Source organism: Diachasmimorpha longicaudata, chromosome 2 (genome assembly GCF_034640455.1).
Source record: "Diachasmimorpha longicaudata isolate KC_UGA_2023 chromosome 2, iyDiaLong2, whole genome shotgun sequence".
In the NCBI taxonomy this organism is placed as follows: Eukaryota; Metazoa; Arthropoda; class Insecta; order Hymenoptera; family Braconidae; genus Diachasmimorpha; species Diachasmimorpha longicaudata.
The window spans coordinates 51,812-78,566 of record NC_087226.1 but is presented as its reverse complement, the minus strand read 5'-3'; the positions used below and the strand labels follow the sequence as shown (position 1 = coordinate 78,566).

Sequence of the window (26,755 nt, the reverse complement as noted above, 5' to 3'; positions counted from 1 at the left end):
GGATTAAAAGAGGGATTTGACTCGAAGTTTTTCTCAACTGCGGGATTGTACATCAAATTTTCCTGACATTAGGATTTAATTGAATACATTTTATTGAAAAATTAATTGTATATCTTCCCTATTCGGATAAATTGTATAGAATGAATTTTATCATTAATTGCCTATCACACTAGAGAATTAATTGTACATGTCATTCGTTCAAATTCACGAATAATGGAGAAGAAAAATTATTCAAAATTCTGCTTTGGGGATTTACAGAAAAATCAGCAACTTCTCATTTTTTTTCTCACACATTTCAATCAGCAATAGCAATCGTAATCGCGACACTAATATAAGGATATGGAACGTATACGAAGTGGAGTAAAGCGAATGAAGCGCCACGATTTATAATATACTATAACGACTGCACGATCAAGATAAGATTTCGTCCATGGATTCTCGAGGATCGGCCCATACCAGTTCGGCCTCTTGGTCTCTATTCTTCATGGTCACACCAGAGATATTAGAATTTTTGGTCAACTTGACGATTCTTCGATTTCTTTTCAAGGAAAAAAGAACGTTGATTGAATTATTAATGTTGTCATGGGATGATCGGTATGCGAATGTTTTACCGACCAAACAGTGTTTCCATTTCAAATTTTCCAGTGTTGTGTGGACCGTTAGTTGCCGCAGAATCAGCCAGTTGCGACTAGAATTCCCCAGATTCCTCCATTCCTTTTTGCAGATTTAAACGCGTAAGGTTCAATTTAAATATGATTCGAATAATAAACAATTAAATGACAATTGTTAAGACAAATACTAAAATAAAATGAAACTAAATAAAATACTCAACATGTGTGAGAGGAGAGGAAAATAGAAATAGTAAATTCAAGCAAAACGGGGAAATAGTAATAATTTAAGAGGAAATTTCAGAATAGCATGACTAATTGTAACCCTACACTGTAAAATCTTTGGGGAACAACTTTTCCATTTTTTTATACACATTCGTGAAACTTAATTGTCATTGGAAGGATCATAAAAGGTGGTCTCTCTCTCTCTCTCTCTCTCTCAGTTTTTGTGCACATGTGCTAGCCTTTGTTCCTGGCCCAAAGAGCGGGTTTGTGTTGAAAGTTTCCAAGTGGAGATGAAAAGTCCAACCCCTTAACTAAAACACTGTGGCTGATTGGCCCCCCAGTTTTTCTCTCTATGGTATGTTGTGGAATAAACTAGGCTAAGGTTATTCTAAGACTTGCAAGAAAATATCAGCGTTAATTTTGTATTGGAATAAGCAGCAATCAAAGATTTTCTTGGAGAACCTTCCCAACTTCAAAGTTAAATAAATTTAACTGTGTCTGCTATCAAACCTGATCATTGATTCAATTTAAACCTTCCCGCACTTGTACAGCAGGGTGGTGCAGCACCCCACGGACGACTTACCTGCCGCCTATTTTTCATCAGATCAATCCGCTCGGTACTGTCCAAAGAGGATAGACCAAAGTAGAGGCTCAGTTCTGGGGGTTTGACTGACGCCAGTTTCTCCACGTTACCGACATGCTTTCACCCCCGAGGAGACGGGGCGCCACGAGTCCTACTGGGGTATCTGCATATCGGCCAAGCCGGGGGGCTCCGTTTGTACTTATTCAAGTGTACAAATGATCAACTGTACAGAGAATTTTCAAACGGTGAGAGCACCGTTTGAAAATTCTAAAATTCTAAAAAGCTAGGCTGTACATGTGGCGCTGGGTCCACATGTACAGCCTAGCTTTTTCTCTCGACAGTTGAATCCCTTCACAGTGGTGCTCTCACCGTCTGAAAATTCTGTGTACAGTTCATCATTTGTACAGTTGAACAAGTACGAACGGAGCCCCCCCGAAAAGCCTCCCAGCCCAGTCAGCCACGTTCGCCGTATTAATCCCTTACCGACAGGCACGTTCACCATCGTAGTTCATACGCCACCGCTACTAAGGTTGTGGTTGTAGCCGCTCCATAAGCGGATAGCAATCTCCCCTATAATCTTTGTTAGTGCGGCCAGTCAGGTGGCCTTTGGATCATTTGCAGATTTTTCTGTAAATTCTCCAAGCAGCATTTTAAATAATTTTTCATCTCCATTATCCGTGAAATGGAACCAGTAATATGTACAATTTATTCTTCAGTGTTATAGACAATTAATTGTAAAATACATCGTTTTGAAATACAATTTTTGGAGATTTATACTCACTCAGATTTTTAGTTTGCATTTTGTATTTACGAACATCTATTAACTAACGCAACTACTATTCTCCCACTCCTGATACTGAATAAAGCAATAAACGCACTTCAACCTCACATACTAATTATCCATCAACTTGAACAGAGGATTTCTTCAAACGAACCACGGTTAATGACTCTGTATCTTTTAAAAAAGGCTCAATATCTTTATGACGTCAATTACGCATTGCAGCTGTTCTAAGCGGTTTGACAAAAGTAGATTCTAAGTCTTTCCAAAGCACCCTGCCCTCATACTATGATCTGATTAAGTGGTAATTTTTACACTGCGCCCTAGCGAAGTTGTGTAAGAATTGAAGACTAAGAAAGTTGAGAGTCCCGTAATAATTGTCCTGATTTCGGGTTCTATGGATTTCTTTTAACTCTCAACTGTTGTAGTAGTTGAAAGTTGGCATTTTCTATTAATGATCATTGTTTATTAATGTCATAGAGTGGAAGAAGAAGGAGGCTACCGTTTACCCTCTCACATGCTATAAAATTCTATGCCCAAACTCCTGAGACTGCTACATATAATTATGGTACATTTTATAGGTTTGTGATTAAAAGCCCCTTACAGTAAACCTTAAGCAATTTTATGAAATATTTTCGTCGCACAGCTTCGATTCTGAAACCAGACCGAAGAGATCCTGCAGGGATTTTGTGAGTTTTCATATAGGCATCGCACTTTGCGACTTACTCGTACAAAAAATTCGAAAACTACTGGAAAGACTTCCAGAACTACTCCTAGAAAAACTTCAAGAAGTACTAGTCAAAAGAACTTGATAGTCACTCCTAGGGGAATGAAATTTATAGGAAAACTCACTGTTCGATAAAATGGTTTCATTCTATACTGTAGAATTCAGAAATTTTCTTCGAATATGCTACGAAAGGATATTGTACTTCATGGTAACTTTTCTGGGGTTACCATGGTAATTGAAAAAGAAAGGAATAAAAAATCACGCGCAATCGGCACATTATTTTGCTTTTACTGAGAGAAAACATTTGCTCTGATTAAAAGAAACACAGTTCAGCAGGAGAAAATTTGAGGGGCTGCTGAAAATTTTCTCCAATAAAAATTTAATTATTAGAATATAAATAAACAAGAATTGAAATATTCCGTTGTAAAACACTTTCCGCTCAAGTAAACACTGTAGAGGATAAAAAAATTGTTTTTAGGAGTGATTTTCATTTAGAGTTAGCCGAAGAATGATTCTATCAGGCGGAAATATTTCGATATTTTTGAGCAGCATGGACATAGAGAATTTTTCAACTCTTTACTCTGTGTAGAAAATTGAATGCGTTGCCATACTTGTCTTATAGCGCCGTAATGCTCCTTGTTCGATGTGATCAAAATACTCATTCAAAGTTATTGGCGATAATGATTAGGTATTGTTCTTAGGCGGAACTAATAATGGAGATAAGACTGTTAGTCAAAATCAATACCTCTTTTCTGTTTTGTATTTTCGGTCTGGGTTTTGTAAAATACCGTCTATGAAAAATTACTGTACCGAGCGCTAGAATGGAGGTGCAATATACTGCAAAGTACGTGTTTTACTCACACATAAAACTTCGTATCAAAATCGTAAATTTTGTAATTAATGACATGTGGCTTCGTAAAATTTACTAAACAGTACTATAAAATTTTAAGGTCTATTTTAAGGTAATTTTATCATTTTTATCGGAATCACATTATAAAAGTTGTCCGATTTTTCTCTCCGTGAAAATTGATATTTTAGAACTTCATAACAAATTCGCATCCATCCCATTTTCCAGTCATATATATCCTCGATATTATTATAGGTATCATCATTTCTCTCATCTATTCAACTGAGGTGCAGTTGGAATAAGCAAGAATCACATTGACCCATCTCCTTCCATTGAAATGATTAATGCGAATATTTTTTTTTCACGAACAGTAAAATTTTCAATGATTTCTATTGAATGTATTATATTTATACATAGACAAGCAATTATCAATAATGTAACTTTGGAGAAGCACTATATGAAGAGTCTTTCGAAAAATATCCAAAACCATAAAAATCAAATGAATAATGCGAACCCTAATAACCATTTTTCAACTTAGACATGAATGTATTTGAAGTCGAATCTACAAAGACATCGATGAAATTGATTAAAAAAAGCGATATATCATCTCCAACTTGGTCGAGAAGTTGGTCGAGAAGACATCAAAAGCATTTTTTCAACCGCGATTCAATTGGTTCGAAACCTTTCTTTAGTTATCATGAGAAAACAATTTTTTAAAGAATTCAAAAATTTAAGAAAATCAATGAATAAGTTGAATTTCGATTGATGGTGATAGATCGGATCCAGTGATACCTAATGAAAAAAGAATTGTTGCATATACATACCCACAAGCGCGCCTACGCTGCAAGACTGACATTTTCAGACGTTGAAATCACAGTACGTCGATCTAATACACAAAAATCGTTATCTTTAATTTTCATGATTCCAATGCTTCCATTCGGGGGCAATATTCGGATTTTTGACATTAAAAAGTGCTTAAATCTCTTTGAGAGAAGCGGTAGTCAGATTATTTACCCAGATTAGGGACAATGCAAAATTTAAACAAAAATAAGGGAAGACACGATTGACAGATTACCTGAAAAAATGGCACAATTAAAAGCAATTACGCCACTGATGACGATATCGAATTGTCGATGCTATGAACCCAATGCGTTACGCCCTTGGTGGGGGGAGGGGGCAGTGTTGGGGTGTCCCTAAAAATACCGAATCGATATCGTTGACTGCCCCCGAACGACTCGACCGGTCACCATAGACCAGATAAGCAGACTTTGAGTTGGATATTTAATAATTATTCTCTTACACTGAAGTTCATTCCTCACAGTCGATGCATCAATGAAATCTCCAAATTCACTTGCCGGGGGTATTCTCTTTTGCCCCTGAATGTTGTTAACCAAACATTCCAAAAGTCAGCTCGTTGTTATTTTCAAGAAACTCGGTGAAATCCAACTTCAAAATGAAATTCTTCACTCGTCCGTGGCAAAAGGCTCAGGATAAATTTATCCTACTCTAAAATTCCATTTTTCTAAAAATACTACTTCTCACTCAATCGTGTACGGTGCCTTTATATATTTCCTAAATAAAAATGTTAACACACGGGGTTTCTCCAGAGGGAGATAAATATTAAATAAAAATTATGTATCTTGTCCATCATTCTGGAGTGATCGGGTGGAGGGAAATGCAACCCAACATTTACAGAATTTTCTCACAGAGTTCCGTCACGTAAATGTTCATAGTGACTTTTGTGCTTGGCAAGCCAACTTAAGTTCCATAATTTTTACTAAATATTTCTCTTCTTGCAATATTAAACTATAGTGGACAAGTTTAACATTTGAACACTAAAGAAAAAGTTGAAAGAATTTTCATATAGTTCCGTTTTCGATGAGTTTGGAATTTCACGCTCATCCCTTCTTGCGTACATGAGAACATCGATGGAACCCCTGAATGTCTTCAGATCATTATATTGTCATAAGTCTCTTGAACAAGAAATTACATCAGACTTGCGTTTAAATCCTAAATGAAATTATATGAATCGTTATATTCAAGCCTTCCTCCATAGTTATTTCTTTTGGTACTCCCTCTGTCTCTGTCTACTGTTTCTATCAAATTATCACCGAGAATTAAAACTTAGCTATTGATTATTTGTTCTTGGAATAAAAATAGTGGCAGGGGTGCAGCAGAAGACCGCATTAAGCGGGTAACTCAAAAAATGAAGTATTTTTCATTTTTTCCCTTTTTTTTTTCTTTTTTTATGAAAACTGGGAAAATCGATGGCGTACCCACGCATAGTGAGACACTTTCACGAAAACAGCACCCTGGTTCGTTGGTAACCCAGGAGGGGCTACACCATGGGTTGGATAAAATTGCCGGGGGTTGCTCTGCACAGCACGCTGAAGCGGAGGGAAAGACGGAGTATAAAACGTGAGGGAGACAGTGCGTTTGATAGCACGGGAGCCTGGCTTGCCTCGCGCCCCATTCACTTGATAGGGAAACACTGAATTCGGGGCGAGGGTGTAAGGAAGGAAACAGCGAGTGTCTAGTGCTTGAAACACGCAAAGGGGAAAGAGATGGAACGACTAACGTGAAAGGGAGAGTTACGTGGGGTAGAAAAATATAGAAAAAATAGGGGTGAAACAGGAAGAGGAGAAAGAAGTAGGGCGAAGAGAATAAAAAAAAACACATCTAAAAATTGAATCGATGCACGCACTAATTTTTCTGCTCTTTTTATCATTAATTCAATTGATGGGAAAATTGAAAGGATGCCTTTGCAATGATAAGAGCTAAAGAACAATGATATGGGCCACCAAATATCTACGTCCCAGTTTTTCAATAGTAATTTGTGTGATGGATAATCAAAGATATTTTGTGAATATTTTTTGGGTTGTTGTTCCAACACTCCGGGCACCCATAGTACATTTGATACTTTGAAGCTCGATTTAATAACACATAAAGCCCGTGGGGTTCGAAAAACCCAAGAAGAGAGGCGAATGAGAGGGAGAGAGAGAGGAAAGTGTGTGTATCGCGGGCAGAAACACGCGCGTCTACAGGCAGGCGAGGCCACCGCGTGGAGGCGTGGGGGGGTGCCGCCCCCCGTGGGGCTCGGTTCGCTCTGCCTCTCCCTGCGGCCCCCGAGAGTCCCCAGTCGTCCCCCTGCACTGATATCAGTCGCGACTCGAGCGAGGGAGCCACAACGTGTGCCCCTTGTGCTTACCGTATACTTTATAACTCTAGTGAGCTGATGAAAACGCAGTTTGTTACATTAAATATATTTCCCGCACATTATTATTATTATTATTATTATTATTATTATTTCCTTAGGTTGTGCCCTAAAGATTTGAACAAGTGTTTGGAGATACTTCTTCCCTTACTTATACTTAATATCAAGGTAAGTGCGGATCGAAGAGTGATGATACATACAGCGTCAAAGTCAAAATATTTCTTGTGAAATATTGAAATTTTTTTTTATATATTTATAATGAAAATATTAATAACAGTACAGCAGGTAGGTATATAAAAATATTAGAGAAATCCAAGGAGCACCTGAGACTCCGACTCTTTGTTTTTCTTAACATTGAAGGTTAGTCCATGAATGAATGCGTAATATTGAAATTTTCGCGTATGCGTAAATACGTTAGTGTATAGACATAGGCAAAATGGTTGAGTATACACAGTTTTGTCGCAAGCGTGTGCCAAGCTCGATATTAATAGACAGCTTAGCTGTCTGTTGTGTGCACGCGGGTCGCACTGTTGAGCCGTAGGCAGGGGCACGGGCCATTAACCCACTACTGGATATTAGACAATTCTTGCATTCTATAGAAGAGACATTATTTCAATCATTTCTTTCGGTTGAATTTCATTAATTTTTGTCATATTCAAAAAAATGACATTTCCTGACTATATTATATCGAGAGCAGTTTTCCTTGCGAAAAAACATAACAAGCCTTTTGAAGGAAATCAAATTCATTGATACATCAAGCCAGGAATCAACAACTCACAGTCTTGCAAATTCGAGTGGAATGTCAGCGATGAAACATTTTATACTGAAAGGCTTCACTGCAGGCATGAACGCTGCTAATTATAGTCACCTTCAGCACCTCATCTAAACTGCCACTTTTTCTCCAATACGTATGCACCATTCCATTATTATAATTCATAATTCTTCTCTTCTGGAATCAGGAAAAATTTCTTGGGAGTCATTTGCTTTGGGAGAGCCCCACCCCTCCCTCGTATATTTCTTCGGAAAATTGAATAGGAAACGGACGGAGGATTCTGGGCTTTAATGCATGACAGGGAAATAATTATCGAATAATTTGTTATTCATTCATGAAGCATTTAATAATTTATAACACGTGAAAAATATCGCCATTTTTGAGGATCAGAAAGAATAGAAGGCCAAGTTGTGCCGAGGGTAACAAGGGAATTATGGATCGAGCCGATGAAACCTCTCTTTTGCGCATGAGCGCATGGTCCTTGCGTTTATTCCCCCCTCAGACCCCATTCCTCCCTTCATCCAGCCGTAGACACCGAATAGCGTTGACTCTATCAGTATTCCCCCTTTTCTTTCCTCTGAGTATCCACAAAGTTTAGTTTACAAACATAGAGGAAGATCGAGGCGGAAGAATGTGGCGCAATGCTCGTGGTATTATTTCAATATCTAGCCACCTTTTTTCGTAAACGCGCGCATATAAAATTCAAGCAGCACAGTAGAATACCTAATTACTAGTGGTTCTAAAAAACTGGAATTCAGCCGCATGATGACTTAGGATGAGGAACTGAGGAATTGATATTGTATTGGTTTTATTGCATCATGTTGTTCGGACTGGTTTCAATAATTGAAACGTCTTTTTCAGGATTGTTTTACAAATAGAAAGAAAAATGGGGGAGAAAACATTCAATTTGACTTGGAACAATCACTTGGCGAATCTGTCTGGACTGTTCGAAGGACTCTATAAAACTGGATCTCTCACAGATACAACACTGTCTTGTCAGGGGGGTATGCTACGTGCACACAGGCTGGTACTGGCAGCATGCAGCCCATATTTCGAGAGGGTTTTTAAAGAGCACTATGGAGACCAGCCTATTCTTATTCTTAAAGGTAACGTATCAAAAAACATTCCATCTCCACCGGCGAAATATCTGATGTAACTGACATTGAGTTCATATGATGAAATTACTGCTCTCTTGACTTGAATTTTTCTTCAATCTGCCATTACTTTTACTGCGAATTATTGAAATTTTATACATAACTTCGTATGAGTTTCGTCCTTATTCAATAAGCCTAACATTATCCAACTCGTCTCGAATTTATTGTACACAGTTTTCAGCTAGTGCTATTCTGTGATGTTAATAACGGAAACAGAAAAAAGCTAGAACAACAACGCAAGTGTGATTAAGTTATTCATAGTGTTGAAAGGAAGAATGAACAAATTGAGATATTTCAATGATTTTTTGTCAATACTAAGTCACTGTGGACTATTGGCCAGTTTTTTTTAATGAATATCTCGGAATCTAGGAAAGATGGAAATTTTTTAATAATAATCAGTTGTATCGAGTGCATTGAGTACTACAGTACTACTCTCTTCGATTTGGAAATATTGCTCAAAAATTCGACCCAAACATAAGTAACTTGCCTCGTCTTATGGCTTCTCTGTCGATTTCTGAAGTGGTTCCTTATGCATGAGGTTGTATCTGATCTATTGATAATTCTAACTTGTCCCTGCATTATCGACGTGTGGACAATACAGAAACAATGCTGAAATTGCAAAGAAAACAGAGCTTACAAAAAATAAACCAACATAATTGGTGAAATGTAATTGGGCGAAAAATTAGCAAATAAATTTAAATGCATGACTGACATTAGAGACAAATTATACAAAAAATATTGAATTTTTATTCAATATAAACCAAATTTTCTCTCTAATGGCATGTCAAAAACTATGTTTATTGGGTAGTCTTCCCGTAAACGACCCTTTCCCCCAGAATTATCCATGTTTTTTGGTAATTTAAAGGAGGATTTTAGTGCTGGGTACCACGGTCTTATTTAAAATTTTGCACAAATGGTAATTTCAGAGAGGTATCTCGCTTTTATAATTCTTGCAGACCATCGGAGATTTTGTACATCGTTCGGCAACATTGCCAAGAACGTATTTATCGAAAATGATCAATTTCTTCATTTGAAAAAAAATATGTGTATAAAATTTATGCACGAAAGAAGTGAAACTTCTTAGCCATAGTTTGTTGAAGAATGTTGTCTGAATTTTTTGTGATTATTTTTTTCATCCCAATTTCAACCAATCAAATGGTGGCATTTCCCGTCACGTGGTACAAGTAAGAGAGTTTTACTTCGGATATTTTTCGGATATTTCCCTGTTTGTTGCTAAGCAATGAAAATATCCGATAAACAATTTGTACGCGTTTCAAACCCCAAAACTGTCATTACAAAAAATCAAGTTCAAAGACTTTACCTCGACATGAGCAGATTTGGAGGAGAATCCTTGGAGATTATTGATCAAAAAATTAAAAATAATGTTCCTAATAATACAGTGAAGACAAAAGCCACAATTTGGAAACAATTCTCTGAATTTTGTGCCGACAGAAAATATACGCTGGAGAAGCCACAACTACGAGTGAAAAACCATACTATATGACGTGAAATGCCACACATTCAATTGCTTGAAATTGGAATAAAAATAATAATCCAGCCAACTACCCCTCGACCTTCAAAATTAATCGGATATTTCCCATCAGTTTCCCTGCGTTGCACCGATCGGGATAAGTTTCGCAGAAAAACCCTCGCCCTTCGCGCTCGGGATTTTTAACCTGCAAAACTTATCCCTCTTGTTGCTACGCATCGAAACTCTCGGGAAATATCCGATAATTTTGAAGATCTTGGGGTATTACTACTGATAATTTTCGGAAATTTTTATTGAGCCACACAGGAAGCTTTCAAAACATTTTATCATTGAAAATTCGAAATCTCGTGGAGAAACCAAATAGAATAGTCAATTTCTGTTCCATATTTCTCTGAAAATGAACAGAAAACAAGGAAATTGCTGTCAATGCATCTTTGAATTCGGGGAACAGTGACACCGGAGCCCATTTAGGACAAAAAAATCAGGAAATTTAGGATTTCATTGAAAATATATAACATATTAGAGTATATATTTAAATAAATTACGAAATTCTCATTTTCGTACCGCTTACAATTCGGGAATTTTACTGAAGGATAAGTTAGATCGGAGGTTTCATGCTTTTCAAATGTGTAAAAAGCATTTGATGCCACTGAATTGGTAATTCCCAGTTAACTATCCCGATATTCATAAAAAGGTGTTATTAGTATTGTTCGTCATATTAACAAAATGAGTAATTTTCTTACTCCGAATCTATCGCGTTTTCGTTTTTCTCCCAAGTCTCGTTCCGTCTCCCTTTTCCTGTCGCTTTTTCGTTACGTACGATATTGGATTTACAGCCCAACGAGCGCAAAGAAGTTTCACTCCAAAAAGAAAATTCCATACCACGCTATAAATTCTGTAGAATAGCATTGAGTCTCTATTTCCTAATACGTAGTAGCGTATAAATTTCTTCGATTACATTTTACTAGTGACGGATAGCAAACCAATAACGAAGGTAACAGCAAGACGGATAATTAACGGTTCTGAGCATTTGATCAATGGTCGAATTCTGTACTCTTTTATTCTTAGAAATAAACAGCGGCTCCCCATTGCATGGCATGAAATGAGGGCATAAATATTCACATTTATTTCTATCTATATAGATATTGAAAAAAAAGATTGTTTATTCACCTGAGTGGAAAGAATAATCAACGGTCAGCTGTCAAATCGAATTCCACCTAAAATGTTGCAAACATATAATCTATTATAATTGTATACTAGTACCGCAGTAGCTGCGACGTTAATGCCCTTTTATTATCCTTTTTCCTTTTTGCAACTCATCAGCCTTCTTATTATACTGAGAATTGTGATTTGGGAAATCAATACATCTCAGTTGATCGACTATTCAATTTCAGTACTTCCGGGAGTGTAAGATATTCCCACCCAGTATCTTAGTTGATGTGCTCATCGAATGCAGTTCAATGGACTGACGGTTCCAGTTGTACATAAAATGGGTATTCTAGTCAGAGTGTCAAGCACTATTCGCTAAAATTTCATGTCACTCCTAATTTTGTATTTTTATTATATCCAATTAAGCAAATAAGCACTCAATTATTTCCCTGAGACATTTATAAAGCGATTGATTTTAATCTCTCTTAGCTAATCTAAAATATCTATTTTATTGATAATCTTCATAATTCCAGTGGAACATTTTCTCAATTATAAACTTTGATAAGTGAATAATCTGACATTTTTTCCAATTTCCTATAAGGTCCGACATCTTATGAGTTTTTTCAACGTTAATCCGATTTCCTATAAAAGCGCGGAGAGAATTGAGTAGATTTTTCAATTTTCTCAAAATCATTTTCCACCTTTTTCATTTTAATCAGTTAGAGTATGGGAAGGACGCTGATGTCCATTCGTTATAGATTTTCTTTTGCTCCATTTATTTCAAAATATTGCATTCCTAGCGCTGCCACTGCCGTAGCTGGCTACTTCGGTGTTGTTTCTTTTACATTTGCTTTTTCACAAATCGTTTATCAATTGTCAAGTTATCGATTATGGCAATAACATAATCCATTATCTCCATGAAATCTGCCATGTTCGTTTAAGGCTCCGTGTCGCTTTTTATACATATAGGACCCTTTGTTCTCATTATGATGAACTTTGAGATTGATGAAAAAGACGCGTCTGGATTTATTAGTGGTTCAATTTAAAAATTTTGCTATAAGCAATTCACAAATCGATAACCCGATCGATGATCTTGCACCTGCAATCGTCACAAACAAACTAATAATAAACGAGGTTACCTTCGCTGATGAAATTCAAAATTATTCCGCGGTCATTACAGAATATCCCAGTGAAACCATAAAACAAAACTATATTGCTGGCCAAGTTGGTAAATTCAGCCATCGCAAGTTTAAATTAATTAAGTCAGAATTAACTACGAAAAGTGAGTGGCTCGAAACAATAGAGCAATCGAAATATCAATAGTCCGATACGACGCTAATCCCATGAGAACCTGTACAAATTCACAAATAACACTCGGCCCTCCCCACTACACACAACGAACCTCAAAATCACCCCAAAACTTACTAAATTTAGCGATTAGGGATCTTTACTAAGCTTTCAAACATTAAATTATACCGCCAATTTTATAGTTAAAAGGTTGGGACTTATGCTTCTAATTATGCGACAGAGAAATTGAGTGATAATTGACTGATCATAGTAGCGATAGATTGGCCAGGCCAGGGAACGGCAATATCTAACATTCCTCGCAGATGTATACGCCGAGTCTGACATACTCAACAAACCAATGTCTGTCTACACCATTTACAATATCTCCAATCCAATAAATGCTCTAGTTTTAAATTTTATTCACTGACAAGTTATTTATATAGGGAAAATCATTTTAAAAATGCATCACAAAGCTGTTTTCCCTCCGATTTTCAAAGAAAAGAAAATTCAATTTTTTCCAATAGAAATGAGCACGGAAACAATACTTATGAGAAATGTAAGTTACCATCTTCGGGACTAGTTTATTTTGATTTAAAATCTCAAGAATACTCCTTCTATTAGATTTATACTTCATTTAAAATGGTATCACAGAATATCCCGTTTTTCTCAGGGAAAAATGCAGTTGCGAGAAAATATATTCTCAAAATTGAATTTTTTATCCTTAAAAAAAAACCATGTAACGTTTTCTGTCAGCTTTTTGCGGTGCATCGCTAAGCTATACACACCAAAGAATATATACACTATAACATGATATATTCATTTATTTCTATTTTCGATTTTTTTTTATATTAATAGTATAACATATATAATAGATATATCTCCATATACATAAAATTAAATTATTTGGGTAATTCAATAATTTAATGAAAAATTTCACATTTTTATCATATGGTCATCTCAAAGTTGACCAATGGTTGATCAATTGGTCCAATGGACCAAAAAAATCCTTTTGATTAACAAGAGAAAAAAAATTAGGAACAGTTGTGATTTAAATTCAATAAATTCATAATAACAATAATAATGATGATAGCTACTCTAAATAAATTTCTTTATACAGCGGTTACCACTAATTTACCAATTTATTTATTCTTTAGTCCATCAATTTAGTGTAAAGAAATTTTTCCTTACATTAGGCAAAATTAATTTTCACAGCATCCTATCTAATTTACATCGAATTATAATTTTTTTATTTTGGAATTTGAAGGAAACTGCACTTACTTGATTATTTATGTTTCGCAACATTGCTGTATTAACAAAATTTTGTGGCAAAACGGAAAAATTGAAATATTCTTCAAATTTAATCTGAATGGGTGTATATATTTCAATCAATTACCATGAAGTATATCAACATGAAAATATTGAAAAAGGTTGGATAGTTTTCAAAATGTTGAAGGAAATTGATTCTCATATAAAGTTGAATATCTTATGAATTAATGATCCGATTCAGACGTTCTTCAAAACCATACATTTAATTGCCAAGACGAAATTTTATGCTAAACTTCAAAGTCATGAAATAATTATTTGGCAACGTAACTACGTTAAAAAACTTTTTTTGAATAACACTGAAAAATTGGAATATCTGGAAAACTTAATGACAAATAGACATATATTTTGATCGGTTGAGATAGAATACATCGAGACAAATATTTTGACAAGTAAGAAATCGAACGCGGTTTGATAGTTTTCGAGATATATACGAAAATCGGTGTAGATCGAAATGCAAATTTATGAAAAACGGCTAGACCAATCGAGCTGAATTTTGCCACAGCCTATAGCAATGCTTGTGATTAGACGAAATGTAATGTTTCTCGAAATACCTGCAGCTGTTTATTTCTTTAATATTAAAAAAAAGTAGGCGAGACAATGCCCCCCGTACATGTAAGGTTATATGGCATATGACCCGCCATTTACCCCAGTTCAATGAAATTTACACAACTTAAAGAGAAGAATATCAATATAATGTTGTGAAAAGTCATGACAAACTTTTGCCGTCCAACGGCAGCAATTACAAGTCCGCCATGATATTTATGTATTAAGACAAAAGTAGTCAATGGAACAAGAAAATCGCTGATTTCTTGTATAATGATTCGTGGAGATGAGAGAACGATTGATAACTACTTCAAATACACTGACAATTTCACCGACCTTTTTGTGTTTTTAGTGATTGGAAGAGTATTATTATCAAATACAACAGGAAGTCTATTTTCGCGTCGAAATTGTACGCTTGGATAACCCTTGCGGTATACTTGCCCTTGATTGAAATTTGTTTGCACAGGACTTGGGCTCGCATTCGACTATTTTCTTCGCTTGCCACTTTTCATAGTCAATGGTATATGACTTTTTTTACTTTCGGATACTTAAGTGAGTGATGGCATGCTGTGGATTTTGTGTAATAAAGAAATTCCGTGTAACACTAACTCCATGCAAGTAATTAAAAGTGACGGGCAAGTGAAAAAACCTAACGGAGCTGGATCATTGAAGAACCAAAACAAAGAAAATCAAGTTAAAAGAAGTATTACTCAAGTCCAAAGGAACGTGACGCTGGAGTTCATGCAAAATAATCCTGAACTTCACGGTGTGACATTTTCGTCTACAGTCACCCATGCTCATGCTCAACAATTATGGGAGCAATTAGCACAGTTACTGAATGTACTCGCTGGCCCAACCAAAAACTGATAACGATGAAGAAAGGTAGAGGGAAAAGTGATGTTAACTCAGTGTATATTTATTGGAATGATTTCGTTCCAGCGCCATCAAGATTGGAAGGGGAAAGTGAGAAATGCAGTTGCATCAGGGAGGAAAACACGAGGAGGAACCGGAGATGGAAAACCTCCATTGGAAACATTGCAGGATCCTCCTGAGCAAAATCTCCCTGATACTCTCAATCCTTCATGCATCGATGCACTGCCAGAGATTGAGATTGAATCCAAAGGGGAATTCGTAATAACCATTCACTGGTCTTCATATCTTGTTTGATTAATGATTAACATTCCAATAGAACTTTTTGCTGAAATTCAACAGAGAAAAACGATAATTCTAATCTTCATTCCTTATCGTAGGATTTCCCTGATGATTCCAAGGGGGAAGAAGACCAGGTTGGGGCTCAGCATTTTCTGGAGAGGACTATCTATGATGAAAGTATCACTACCGTCGTAAAAACTTCTGTTGATGACCTTCCCGAAGAAAAACTCAATGATAAACAAATAAGTGATGTGAAAACTCATTTCACAGACATTGTTGAGAACAACTGCCATGAAATATAGAAAACTGAGGATGTGACGATCATTTCCAATGTTCTCGAGAAGCGCATTAATCACATTGCTGAAAGTTCAAGATAAATGTTCCCACTCTTTGACCAGGATATCGTCTTCAAAAATAATAATTTCTTCTAAAATCATGCAAATAATTATGAAAATTAGGACGGAATAAATGAAGATGATGGCATTGGTATAAATTTTGGAAATGAGAATGAGGTGAACGATGCAGATCCTGAGGATATACCGAGGGGAAACCGAAAGAAGAAGAATTAGAGAAGAAGACAATAATAAACCAGATGAAGATAATTTCATAATTTTTTCAGGTCTTTCTTCGTAACAATATAATTATTGAATTTTGGAAAATACGAGGGATTAACAAACATACAAAAAAGCATCCAAGAGGCTGTAGAATGTCATTGATCAAAGTAATTGGGCATGGCTTCAATCATGTTCAACGAAGTCTCATTGAAAAGTGCATATTAGAAGAGAAAATTGGAGATGAAACGACGCAAGAGGGCTTATGTCTCAAAGCTCGCAAAACACGAGCATTTGAGAGAATGGCAGAGGCGTTAGAGAAATATGTTCAATTATAGCTTATGGTTGTGCCTTCCACATAACATGAGGTTTGAAGTTTTTGAATGGGAGTGATAATGAACGTTCTTAATACAAAGTGCAATGATATAGCCAAAAAAAACTTCCATCTTCTGCTGCAGTCAACGATTGTTTTTTTTTTTTCATTGTGGGTCATCAATACCTTCCCAAACATTGATACATAACTGGAAAATTCATGTGCAGTTGACAATCAAAATGCAGGAAATCACCAATAGTAATGTCTGTTGATGAGCATGAAATTTTTCTTTACTTGTTTCACTGCCTGAGAGTTTCATAGCACATGAAATCACCGAAATAAAAAGACAGAGTGAGAAATAATGCTGTGATTTAATATGTTCGAAGTAATCAGTACATGCATAGCAAATGTAATAAAAAGAATATTCATTTTCTACCACGACTTAAGTGGAAAATGTTGATATTAATAATTACAAAAAAGCATAATTTTGTTACTCCCGCTTTTGTTACTAGCCACTAGGGTTCGTTTCATCCATCGATTGCTTCAGATCTTTAGGTTGTTTTTAAAGCCGACGAATTGATAGAATGCATTAATGTAACGAGAAAATCAATTGAACACAAGTTTATTGTTCAGTGAAAGTAATACTGTGATTCAGTATTTTTTAAGTACTTCTTTACTATTCTACATACAAAATATGATTGTTTTCTCATAACGACTAACGGTTGACACGTTAATATCAATAAATAAAACAATCACGTTCGGTCATATCATTTCCGTTCTTTATTGTGCAATACAACTATTACTGTGGGTTATTAAACATTTAAACATTATGTCTTTGTCTGATACTTTTTTCCGGTCAATCTCGTTTTAATCATTATTTACAGTCATGTCTAAAAAATTGAATTAATTGGCTTTGACGGGTTCTTTCTCTGGCTAATTATGGATTGATTCGTCTAATAACTGGTGCAGCTTCTTCATGATGAAACGGTCGGTGGAAAGCAAAATCGATAATTTGTTTATTTTTTCGTGGTATGATCGATGGCGAAAGATGATTTTTAACACAATTGTTATGCAGAAAAATACATGAATTGTTCTGCATAACATTTGTTAACATGAATTTGTTATATTTGCACCTACAACAGGATCATAACATAGAAAAGGCTCTTTTATTAAACATCTGAAACGCTCCTTCATCACTGCATTTACTTGTACAATTAATAAGCGAGTATAGGTTGATCGAGAACTATAATGGTTCTCTGGAGATTCAGGAGTTGCATTGAGAATAGGTGTCATGAGCCTAGGCCGTAGACCATAGTCAGAATCTCCTACCAAAATCATTAAAATTACTTGTTTCCGAAATTCCATACAATATCCAGTATTATTCATAGATATATACGAAGACGATGCATAAGTGGAAGTACCTTTCGATTAACATACAAATACTCAGTGCCATGTTTTGGTGCAGCAATAGCTACGTGCGTGTAGTCCACACATCCAATGTGTACGGGGAATCCAAATTTTTGATAAAACCTTTGCAACTAAAATAGACAACTGTGCAAATATCATTTTTGAAAAGCTCAATATATATGTATGATGTTGAGCTTCCTTGATCGTATTATCAAGGACATCCAATAAATAAGGAGCAAAATCCATTTTTGGTGTCGCCTTCTAATTAACATGCAACAATTACAGATAAAAGTTACGAATAAAGCAATACTAATTCCATTACTATTTTTATATCTAACGTTTAAAAGATCCTCCGTGAGATCATATTTTGCAGTAAACAAATTGTATGCCATCGACTATGAAATGTGGCAAGCGATCAAAATCGTCCCATGTCAGCCAAAATCGTATGCGAAAAAAAAATCAACTGAACGGTTCCGATGGTATGCGGCAACGGTTATCCGAGTTCACAATTTCAATTTGAGAATAGATTTCCAGGGCTCTACACCCTACGACAATTGAAATAATGCTTGCTTCAAATTATCTGACTGATATTTATGTTATTGTAGAAAAACAGGGAGAAAGCAATAAATATACTAGCTGACCCGGCAAACGTTGTTTTGTCATATAAATAATTTCCTAGTAATTTCGTTCTCATCCCTACTCCGTGCTGTTTACTGGGTCAGAAGTGACACCTGTAGACATCTGGCGGGGATAACTAATTAAATGACGATTGATCAGTTTTCGACCGGAGAGGAAAAATGATTAAATTACTAAAATGGCTATTAAAAAATAAGGGTTGGTCGTAGAAGGGTGAAAATTGAGGATTGTATGTTTTTTTGTATGTTGTATGTTGTATCATAAAAAAATAGAAATTAAAAATTTTGTCTAAAAAATAAAAATTTAGGGGTGGACTACCCCTAACATTTAGGGGGAAGAAAAATAGATGTTGGCCGATTCTCATAGATACCGGATAAGCACAAAAAATTTCATTTCAACTGTGACACGAGAACTTTATATATTAGAATTAGAAGATTTAATCGGTTGAAGGAACTACTACTCTCATGCACATCAATGCTAATCATGTACTTAGAATTCATTGCGTTGAAATTCTTTTATAATATTGGATTATGGACAGGAATTTATTAAATAATATCAAACGACTTGGCTATAAACTTCAATTCTTTATTATTGCATACAGAAGGCATATCTTTCTCCTATGATGCCTCCTGAGCAACGGACCCTAAGTGAGCAAAGATTTCACACTGTGGGCACATTCCACAAAAGGCCCTTAGTCACTAATTTCTTTGTTTCCCTTCTCTGGGTCCGTTTATTAAAATTATACTAAACATTCTGGCACTGTTCTGAGAAAAAAAAACTATAAAATACTGACATGGACTAAATACAGCTGTGGACAAACGGTTAATTTTTACCGTCTGTCCATACTACTAAAGATCCTCTTACGGTATCCTTTTTAGTAGTATGGACAGATGGTAAAAATTAAAAAGATCCGTAAGAGGATCTTTATATGTATTGTGCAGCCAGACTAGAGGACGATGATCGAACTAACGAGAGTTAACTAACTGGTAGCGAAACCAATAAGGCCGAAAATATTCAACGCCAAATAAAATTGCGAGGATCTCTTTCTTGGTTGTGGAATAGTTTAATTCCATATCTTTTAGAGGACGGGACACATATGGAATGAGGAGATTTTTACCAATGGGGCTCCGACTCAGAAGAGCGCCATTGGCATAATCTTATGCATCGGTTGTCACGGTGAACGAATTCCGGAGCGCTGTATCCCGGAAAATCGCATTTTCTTTTTTCAATAGTCTAGTGGGTGATTTAGCGAGTTTCGCGATAATGGAAATGAACCGACTGTAATAGCATGTTTTTCCTAGTCTTGGGGATAGGAAATTTCTGAACGGCTGCGGCATTCATGGGATCAGGCCTGACTCCTTTATCCGTGGCATTTACTGGGTTGAAGACTTAAATCTGCATTTTATAGCCGTGTCAATCAATTTTTTAAATTTATCACAATGGTCTTACAATGAACTACCATAGATGACTATGTCATCCAGGTAAACAAATAGCTCAATGCCCTATAATCCGGAAAGAAATTTGTCCATCATTCGCTGGAAGGTGGCAGGGACATTCGTTAGACCGAACGGCATTTCGCTAACGGCATTCAAACAACCCGAAAGGAGGAGAAAACGCAATCTTCTCTTTACATTTATCATCCATCAGAATTTAGTCAAATCCTGACTCTCATATGTCTGTGATGTTAGGAAGAGGATAAGCGTCGCTAATTATTCAGGGTCCGTTAGCTAATAACCATCCGACAATAACATTTGTTTGAAGAATCAATATTTTTAGGCACAATCCATACGGGTGAATTTCAAAGTAATGTTGACGGAGAAATTACATAATCTTCTAGTAAACTTGCCACTTGGAAGGAAATCGATATTGTTTTGTATTTGTCAGGATTTCATCTGTAGTAAAGAGGGTGTGTTTAGCAACAGAGGTGTGACCTTAGTTTATAACCAGGTTAATGAAATTGATAAGGAAATTGAGAGATTATTTCGAGAATACTAGTTTGCTTACTCTCATTCAGACCTCACAGGTTCAAAGCTTTCATTAATTGGAAATCCTTTTAGCAGTTTCTTCCGCAAATGACGATTTTTAAATCACATTCTGTTAGGGATGGGGAGTACAACGTCCAAATCCTTCAGCTATGTAGGACGACAAGTTAGAGTAATATGACTCCTGGTGGAAATTGCTGCAGAGATTTTGGTAAGTCCACTTTTCTGTTGGACCCCAACTTCACTCAATTAAATTCCAGAGCTGCAGTCTACTCTTCATCTATATCCCGATTGTCTGTGAACGTTTTTGATTGGGAGGCTAATCAACTTTTTTGTTGGAGGAAACCTTAGAATCAAAAGGGAACTTTTGGTTTTCAAGTCAAAGAATAATTGGAATGTTCTTCTGGAGTTGTAGCGTTGCCTGCTGTCTAATGAGAAAATCAATTCCGAGTATTCCGTCTTGTTTGATTGGAAATTTGTTATCCACGAGTTGGACTTTGATATCGATATTTTCAATTGAGATTATGATTTCACGAAAAGTCGCAAGCATTCCACGTTCCATAACAGTTACATTATATTTAATTTCCCCATTGATTTTCAGGCCAGATTGCAAGGCTCGGTTTTCAATGAAATTGAATTGTGACCCCTAGTGATCTAGTTTGATTGCCCTATCAATTGCATCTTCTAATTAATGGGGTTTTTTCCGAGTTAAAAGTTTGGATAGATCATCGGTCAACGCCCAGGTAAAACAGGGGATGGCTGACTTCCTCAAATGAACCTGGAACCCGATGGTTTCCGTCTCACTATATTGTTCTTTCGCTGCTTCGAGTTGACAAGTTAAAACTTGTAAAAGGCGTATTCCGGAAAATTCAACTCCTTCATTTTCTGCCTGGACCAATGAATGCAATTCCTGCATGCTGGGATTCAAGGGGTGTGTTTTGAGGACACTGTTGTAATACCCGTTCAATACAATTTTTATACAGGTAGTTGACGCTTGTATACCACTGGAACCGTAGTAGGTGCAATTTCCTTCCCGTTGCAAAAGCTGCTTATAGCTGATTAGTCATTGAGGCAGTGAGAAATCTGCTTTTTCTGTTCCAAAATTTCATATGGTCTCTTATTCGCTTGTGATTTCAATAACCCTGTGATACGCGGTAACTGATGAAACCACCCTTTTCCGGCATTCGCCCTTAAAAACCGTCCTCAAATGACCCAGGACGGAAAAGTTGGATGAAGTGACAAACTATTATTGCCAAGATATTACTCACACTAATGAGCTAGCACTTTCACTTGAAATTCAATTATTCAAATGATATTGATATTTTTTTATTTTGCGTTCCAATCTGGTTCTCGGAAAATCCAAGTGGCGTGTCCCCTGCTTGTGGACTCCTAAACCACTCTGCTTCACAAGTGGGGAAATTTCAATTCAAATTAATTAACACAATTACTACTTTTATATTAAACCAGTTTTGTGGTTTATAATTTACTCTTAACTTGCTTTATTAATTACAGTAACAACTTAACATTTTAGATAATGTTTACAAGTATTTCGGGCTTGGTGGCGTTCACGTAAAGAATGGATCTGCCTTTTGTCGTATCCTAAAAATTCATCCAAGTGTCGAAGTACTATCTTCGACACTTGGATTCTCACCGCACAAAGTCATCGGAGTAGAGAACTTTGTCCTACTGAATTTACAGAGAAAATTTAACCAGCCCCGAACAATAGTAAGCGATAAAGAGAGCCAGATTAGTTCCAAGCATAAAAATAATACCGAACGAAATCTGTTTTCCTTTTCTAACTTTAAATTTTTTCAACTATGAAAAATTTGTACTAAAAAAACTTAATAAACTGTAGGATTACTTTTTAAAAGATAAATCAGTATATTTTCAATGAAAAGTGTACAAACGATTTTAATACTAAATTCACTATCGGCTATTCTTCACACAATATTCACTCCTTGATGTACTATACAAAAACCTCTAACTATTTGTCTATCTAAAATACGGCTAACGTCTACAAAGCGTCTATCGTCTACGGTTGCTAAAACACGACTCTGGCCCTGTCCCTCTTTGCAACCCTGGACTGGGCCCTAATCATGTCACGTGGTCCTAACATCCCTGGACCACGCTGGCAGCACCGATCTCCATCTGGCACATCTGTGGGCCTCATAAACCCACAGACCCTCTAAGTGCATTTATGGTACAGGCTTTCATTCCTGTACCAATCTATGCCTATTTGTGGGAAAACCCCACAAATAGCACCTACGCTAAAACTATCGTATAACTTATGGCTCTAGACTATCTTACGAAAAACATCTATCTATATTATTATTTCTATTATGGGGATTTCCCCATAATTATTCGCGATACTACAAAACATTTCCATATTGCCACTGACAAAAATAATTTGATGGGGAGAAGGGGAAAGGATGAACTCCAATATTTTCTAATACTACGCACACGCGTCATTAATCCAAGGAAGGCTGGATGGAGAAATTGGAAAAAAATGTAAATATTTACGCCCGATTCTATCAAGGCCCACTCACCACTAAACACTTGATTGGATATTATATTGTCATTCGGTTATCACTTTAATCGATTCAGGGGATAGTGATATGGATATAATCCCCTCAAAATATATTTTTCCTCAAAAAAATTGAAGAATCAACAATTTAACAATGGAAACTATAGAAACTAGATATCTGATGTTAATTTTATTCAAGATCCTCATTGAATTGCGCAATCAATTATTAACTGTAAGGAATGATAATAAGTTTTATGTCACCAAGGAAATATTACTGGACGAAATATCAAGTTTTAGTCGCCGATCTACCCAGTTCTACATTACGAAATTTCACCTTTATCACCCGGAGGGGCTCCAAACTCCAATTTTTTTCATTACAAAAATACCAAACGATTAATTTCAAATGATTCTCAAGAACGTTTTAAGGGAGGAGCCTGCTTTAGAGGCTTCAAAAAATCGATATTTTTTTTTTGCGTAAATCACTTCCTAAACTATCCAAGAATATGTCTCCAAAATTTCAGAAAAAAATTCTGATTATTTCCGGAGATACAGACGAAATAGTGAGCAAGCGTTGAGCAGGTATACGAGCATCACGAAAACTTTGACACGCGATTTCTCGGAATTCCATTTTTATGATTTTTTCAAATTGGTGGACAAGTTAGGAAAAAAAGTAAACGTCCTATCGAAACGACTCAAAATGCATTGAATTTGGAATTAAATTCTCTTCTAGGTGAACCTAACATATCTTAAGAAAGTTAACATTAATCCGGTTTTTGAACGATTTAAAGTAAATTTTTTTTTTCTAAAAATGCATTTTCTTTTCAATCTGCGAAAAATTGTTGAATTTTTCACTTTTTGTTGAACTTTCTTGGTTCACCTAGGAATTACACTATTGAAAATTAAAAATTTCTTTTGTTTTTTTGTTTCACATGAAAATTGCAACCTGCGTCTTGCCTGACACACAGAAATTGCACACTCGAAGCACTTCCGTAAATTTCTTCAAACATGAAGAATATCTAATGTATAATAATAAAAAAATTTTAGAAGACTCTTCAAATATATAAGAATAAATTCTAAGAGTTTCATTTCAATCAGACATTTCTTTCCTTTCCAAAAAAATTCTTGAAAATATAGATTTTTTGAAGCCTCTAAAGCAGGCTCCCCCCTTAAAGGTAATGATGAGGGCTTTCTACGGAAGAAATATCAGCAAATGTCGAAAATTTACTCCAGGCGAGTACAAATTTAATTCAACCATCTCGAAAGTCCTACTAGAAGTATCACTTCCACAATGTCAAAATAACATTGAAAAATCAAGCTAAATGCCAGACATGCGTCACCTCAGCATCCGGGAGATAATTCTTTATCATACGCAAATAGAACTCATAGCTCTCCGAGTTTGACCCCCAGGGGGAGAAGAGGGAGACTATCGTCAACTGCTCAGTTCGCCAGTGCGCTAATTCATCTCCTACCACCCTTAATCCATGAAAGGCTTCACAAAGGAACCGGGTCACTTCCCTCCTCCAATCATTCATCGCCACGCTTGATAACTTAGTAGACTATACATATGTATACTGAAGCTGACAGTGCCACGCGTTAAAAATCATTATGAATCACTAATTTAGAAGAAAATCAGCAACAATTCGAAAGTACACAAAATCCAACGCCAGTCGATCATTTTCTGATGAATTATATTGAGCTACTAGAATGAGGAAATGTTCAGAAGAATATTTGAATGAATTTTTTATTCATATGACTTTCTGAAAAATTTAAAAAATGTAGGATTGTGCATGAGATATTTCAGAAAAAAATGTAAAGAGTTATACAACATTTGTGTGTTGTGTGATACACGATATTAATTACTAGCAATTGTAAAGAAGAATCTTTGTTGATCTTTGTTCTTTCAATATTATTGGGCAACTGGAATTCTTTGTAACATTTACCTTGACGATAAAGTGAATATTTCCACTTCCAGACGACTCTATCGACAATAAATATGGACAATTTTTCACAGGTGTTCCAATTGAAGAAATGGAGTGTCTCTTAGACTTTATGTATCGAGGATCCATTAATGTTGCTGAAGAACACTTACCGTCCCTGATAAAAACAGCTACGGACCTTGAGATTCGTGGCCTCTCGGGAGACCACCAAACTGAAAGCAACAATGTTTACTCTAGGATTGAGTCAAGAGGACAGGCTTGTCAGGTGGAGACAAGATTGCATCAAATGGAATTCAGAACTACTCATTCTATGCCATTCTTATCGAAATCTGACTCTGGTAGTACGACCGTTAACGATGTTAAGCTGGAGGAGATTGAAGTTGAGGATGATCCCATGATCATGGAGGGCCATGACGAAAGTTTTGAAGAATCCCTGCCAATAGCGAAAGAGCAAATAGTACGTCAATTAAAAATTACGTACATTTTTATGTTATTTTGGGAGGAAATTGAGGTGGCATTTTGTTGTGATTTTTCAGAGACATATACCACCACCTATGTTCACATGCCAAAGCCGATTTGATGGACAGAAACGTGGAGTTAGTCGCGTTATGAAAAATACAAATAGGAGATATCACGCGAATGAGGAAGCTTATGACAACGAGTCAGAATGTTTGACATCTGAAGGAACCTTCAAAAGTAGTCAAGATCCAACAGTGCCAGCTATACAGATGAATGAAGACCCGATGGATCTAGGCAGAGCAAATGGAGTAAGGAAACTATTTTCATTCTATGAATTATGACGAGACGAATAATTACTAGTTTTGCTTTTCTTTGCTTTCTGCCGATTAGAAATTTTCCGATTGCTCAAAGTCAACTTTCTTCTTTTATGTTTACGGTTATCAGCTGTGATGCCAACAAGGAACAAACATGCAAATTTGGCAATGGTGTATCCATATATCTATTAAAAAAATCTTTATCCCGTTATCATTAATAATTTTTCGTAATCCTGGTAGAATAAGTGCAAAAGGTGGGAAACTACGGAAAGTTTTGGTTTTCCATTAAATTGTAAATGCATCTACCGTTCCTACATCTGGGTCTGGAAATCCAGAACAATGTATGCGACATTTTGCATTGATTCGAGAAGCGAATCAGTCAATAATGAAGGGGCCATATCTGTCGGAATATTTTCCTTGGCGAGAATATATGAAACTGTTATCCATATTTTTTGTCTCTCGCACCATTGCCAAATTTCCCTGGATAAATCATTAAAGTGATTGAATTTTATGCCTGTCCCTCCCCCCCCCTCGGTTTATTAATACAAGCCATTGTCGTTGTATTTCGTCAATTAGCAATAAAATCTCACAGCTTGGATAATCCGACGTCAAATATTTTCATGTAAAAAAAGCTGCCATACGTTTGGATGATTTAAGAGAGCTTTTTTATGCTCTTCATCCCAGAAGCTACATGTCACTATCCCATTCGCATTAGCGCCCCAACCTACTCTGGAGGCGTCAGAACTAATAACCGAATTATAGTGTTGGATTTTCATCG

At 36.1% G+C, this 26,755-nt stretch overlaps 1 protein-coding gene across 8 annotated transcripts in view; it reads left to right on the top strand.

The window, feature by feature from the left end:
• Positions 1-6,785: 6,785 nt before the first annotated feature.
• Positions 6,786-26,755, top strand: part of LOC135172901 (zinc finger protein 16-like) — a 28,680-nt gene continuing 8,710 nt past the window's right edge. For 2 of the 8 annotated variants that reach the window (XR_010301207.1, XM_064139397.1), the window contains exons 1-5: positions 6,794-6,995; positions 7,084-7,150; positions 8,616-8,860; positions 25,279-25,661; positions 25,741-25,971. Coding sequence is in view for 6 of the 8 variants with exons in the window: in XM_064139397.1 (XP_063995467.1) it covers positions 8,641-8,860; positions 25,279-25,661; positions 25,741-25,971 (834 nt within the window). In the remaining 2 variants the exon portion in view is untranslated. Of the gene's footprint in view, positions 7,015-7,083; positions 7,151-8,615; positions 8,861-25,278; positions 25,662-25,740; positions 25,972-26,755 lie in introns of all 8 variants that reach the window. The other 6 variants (XM_064139402.1, XM_064139401.1, XR_010301208.1 and 3 more) reach the window with 6 other exon arrangements.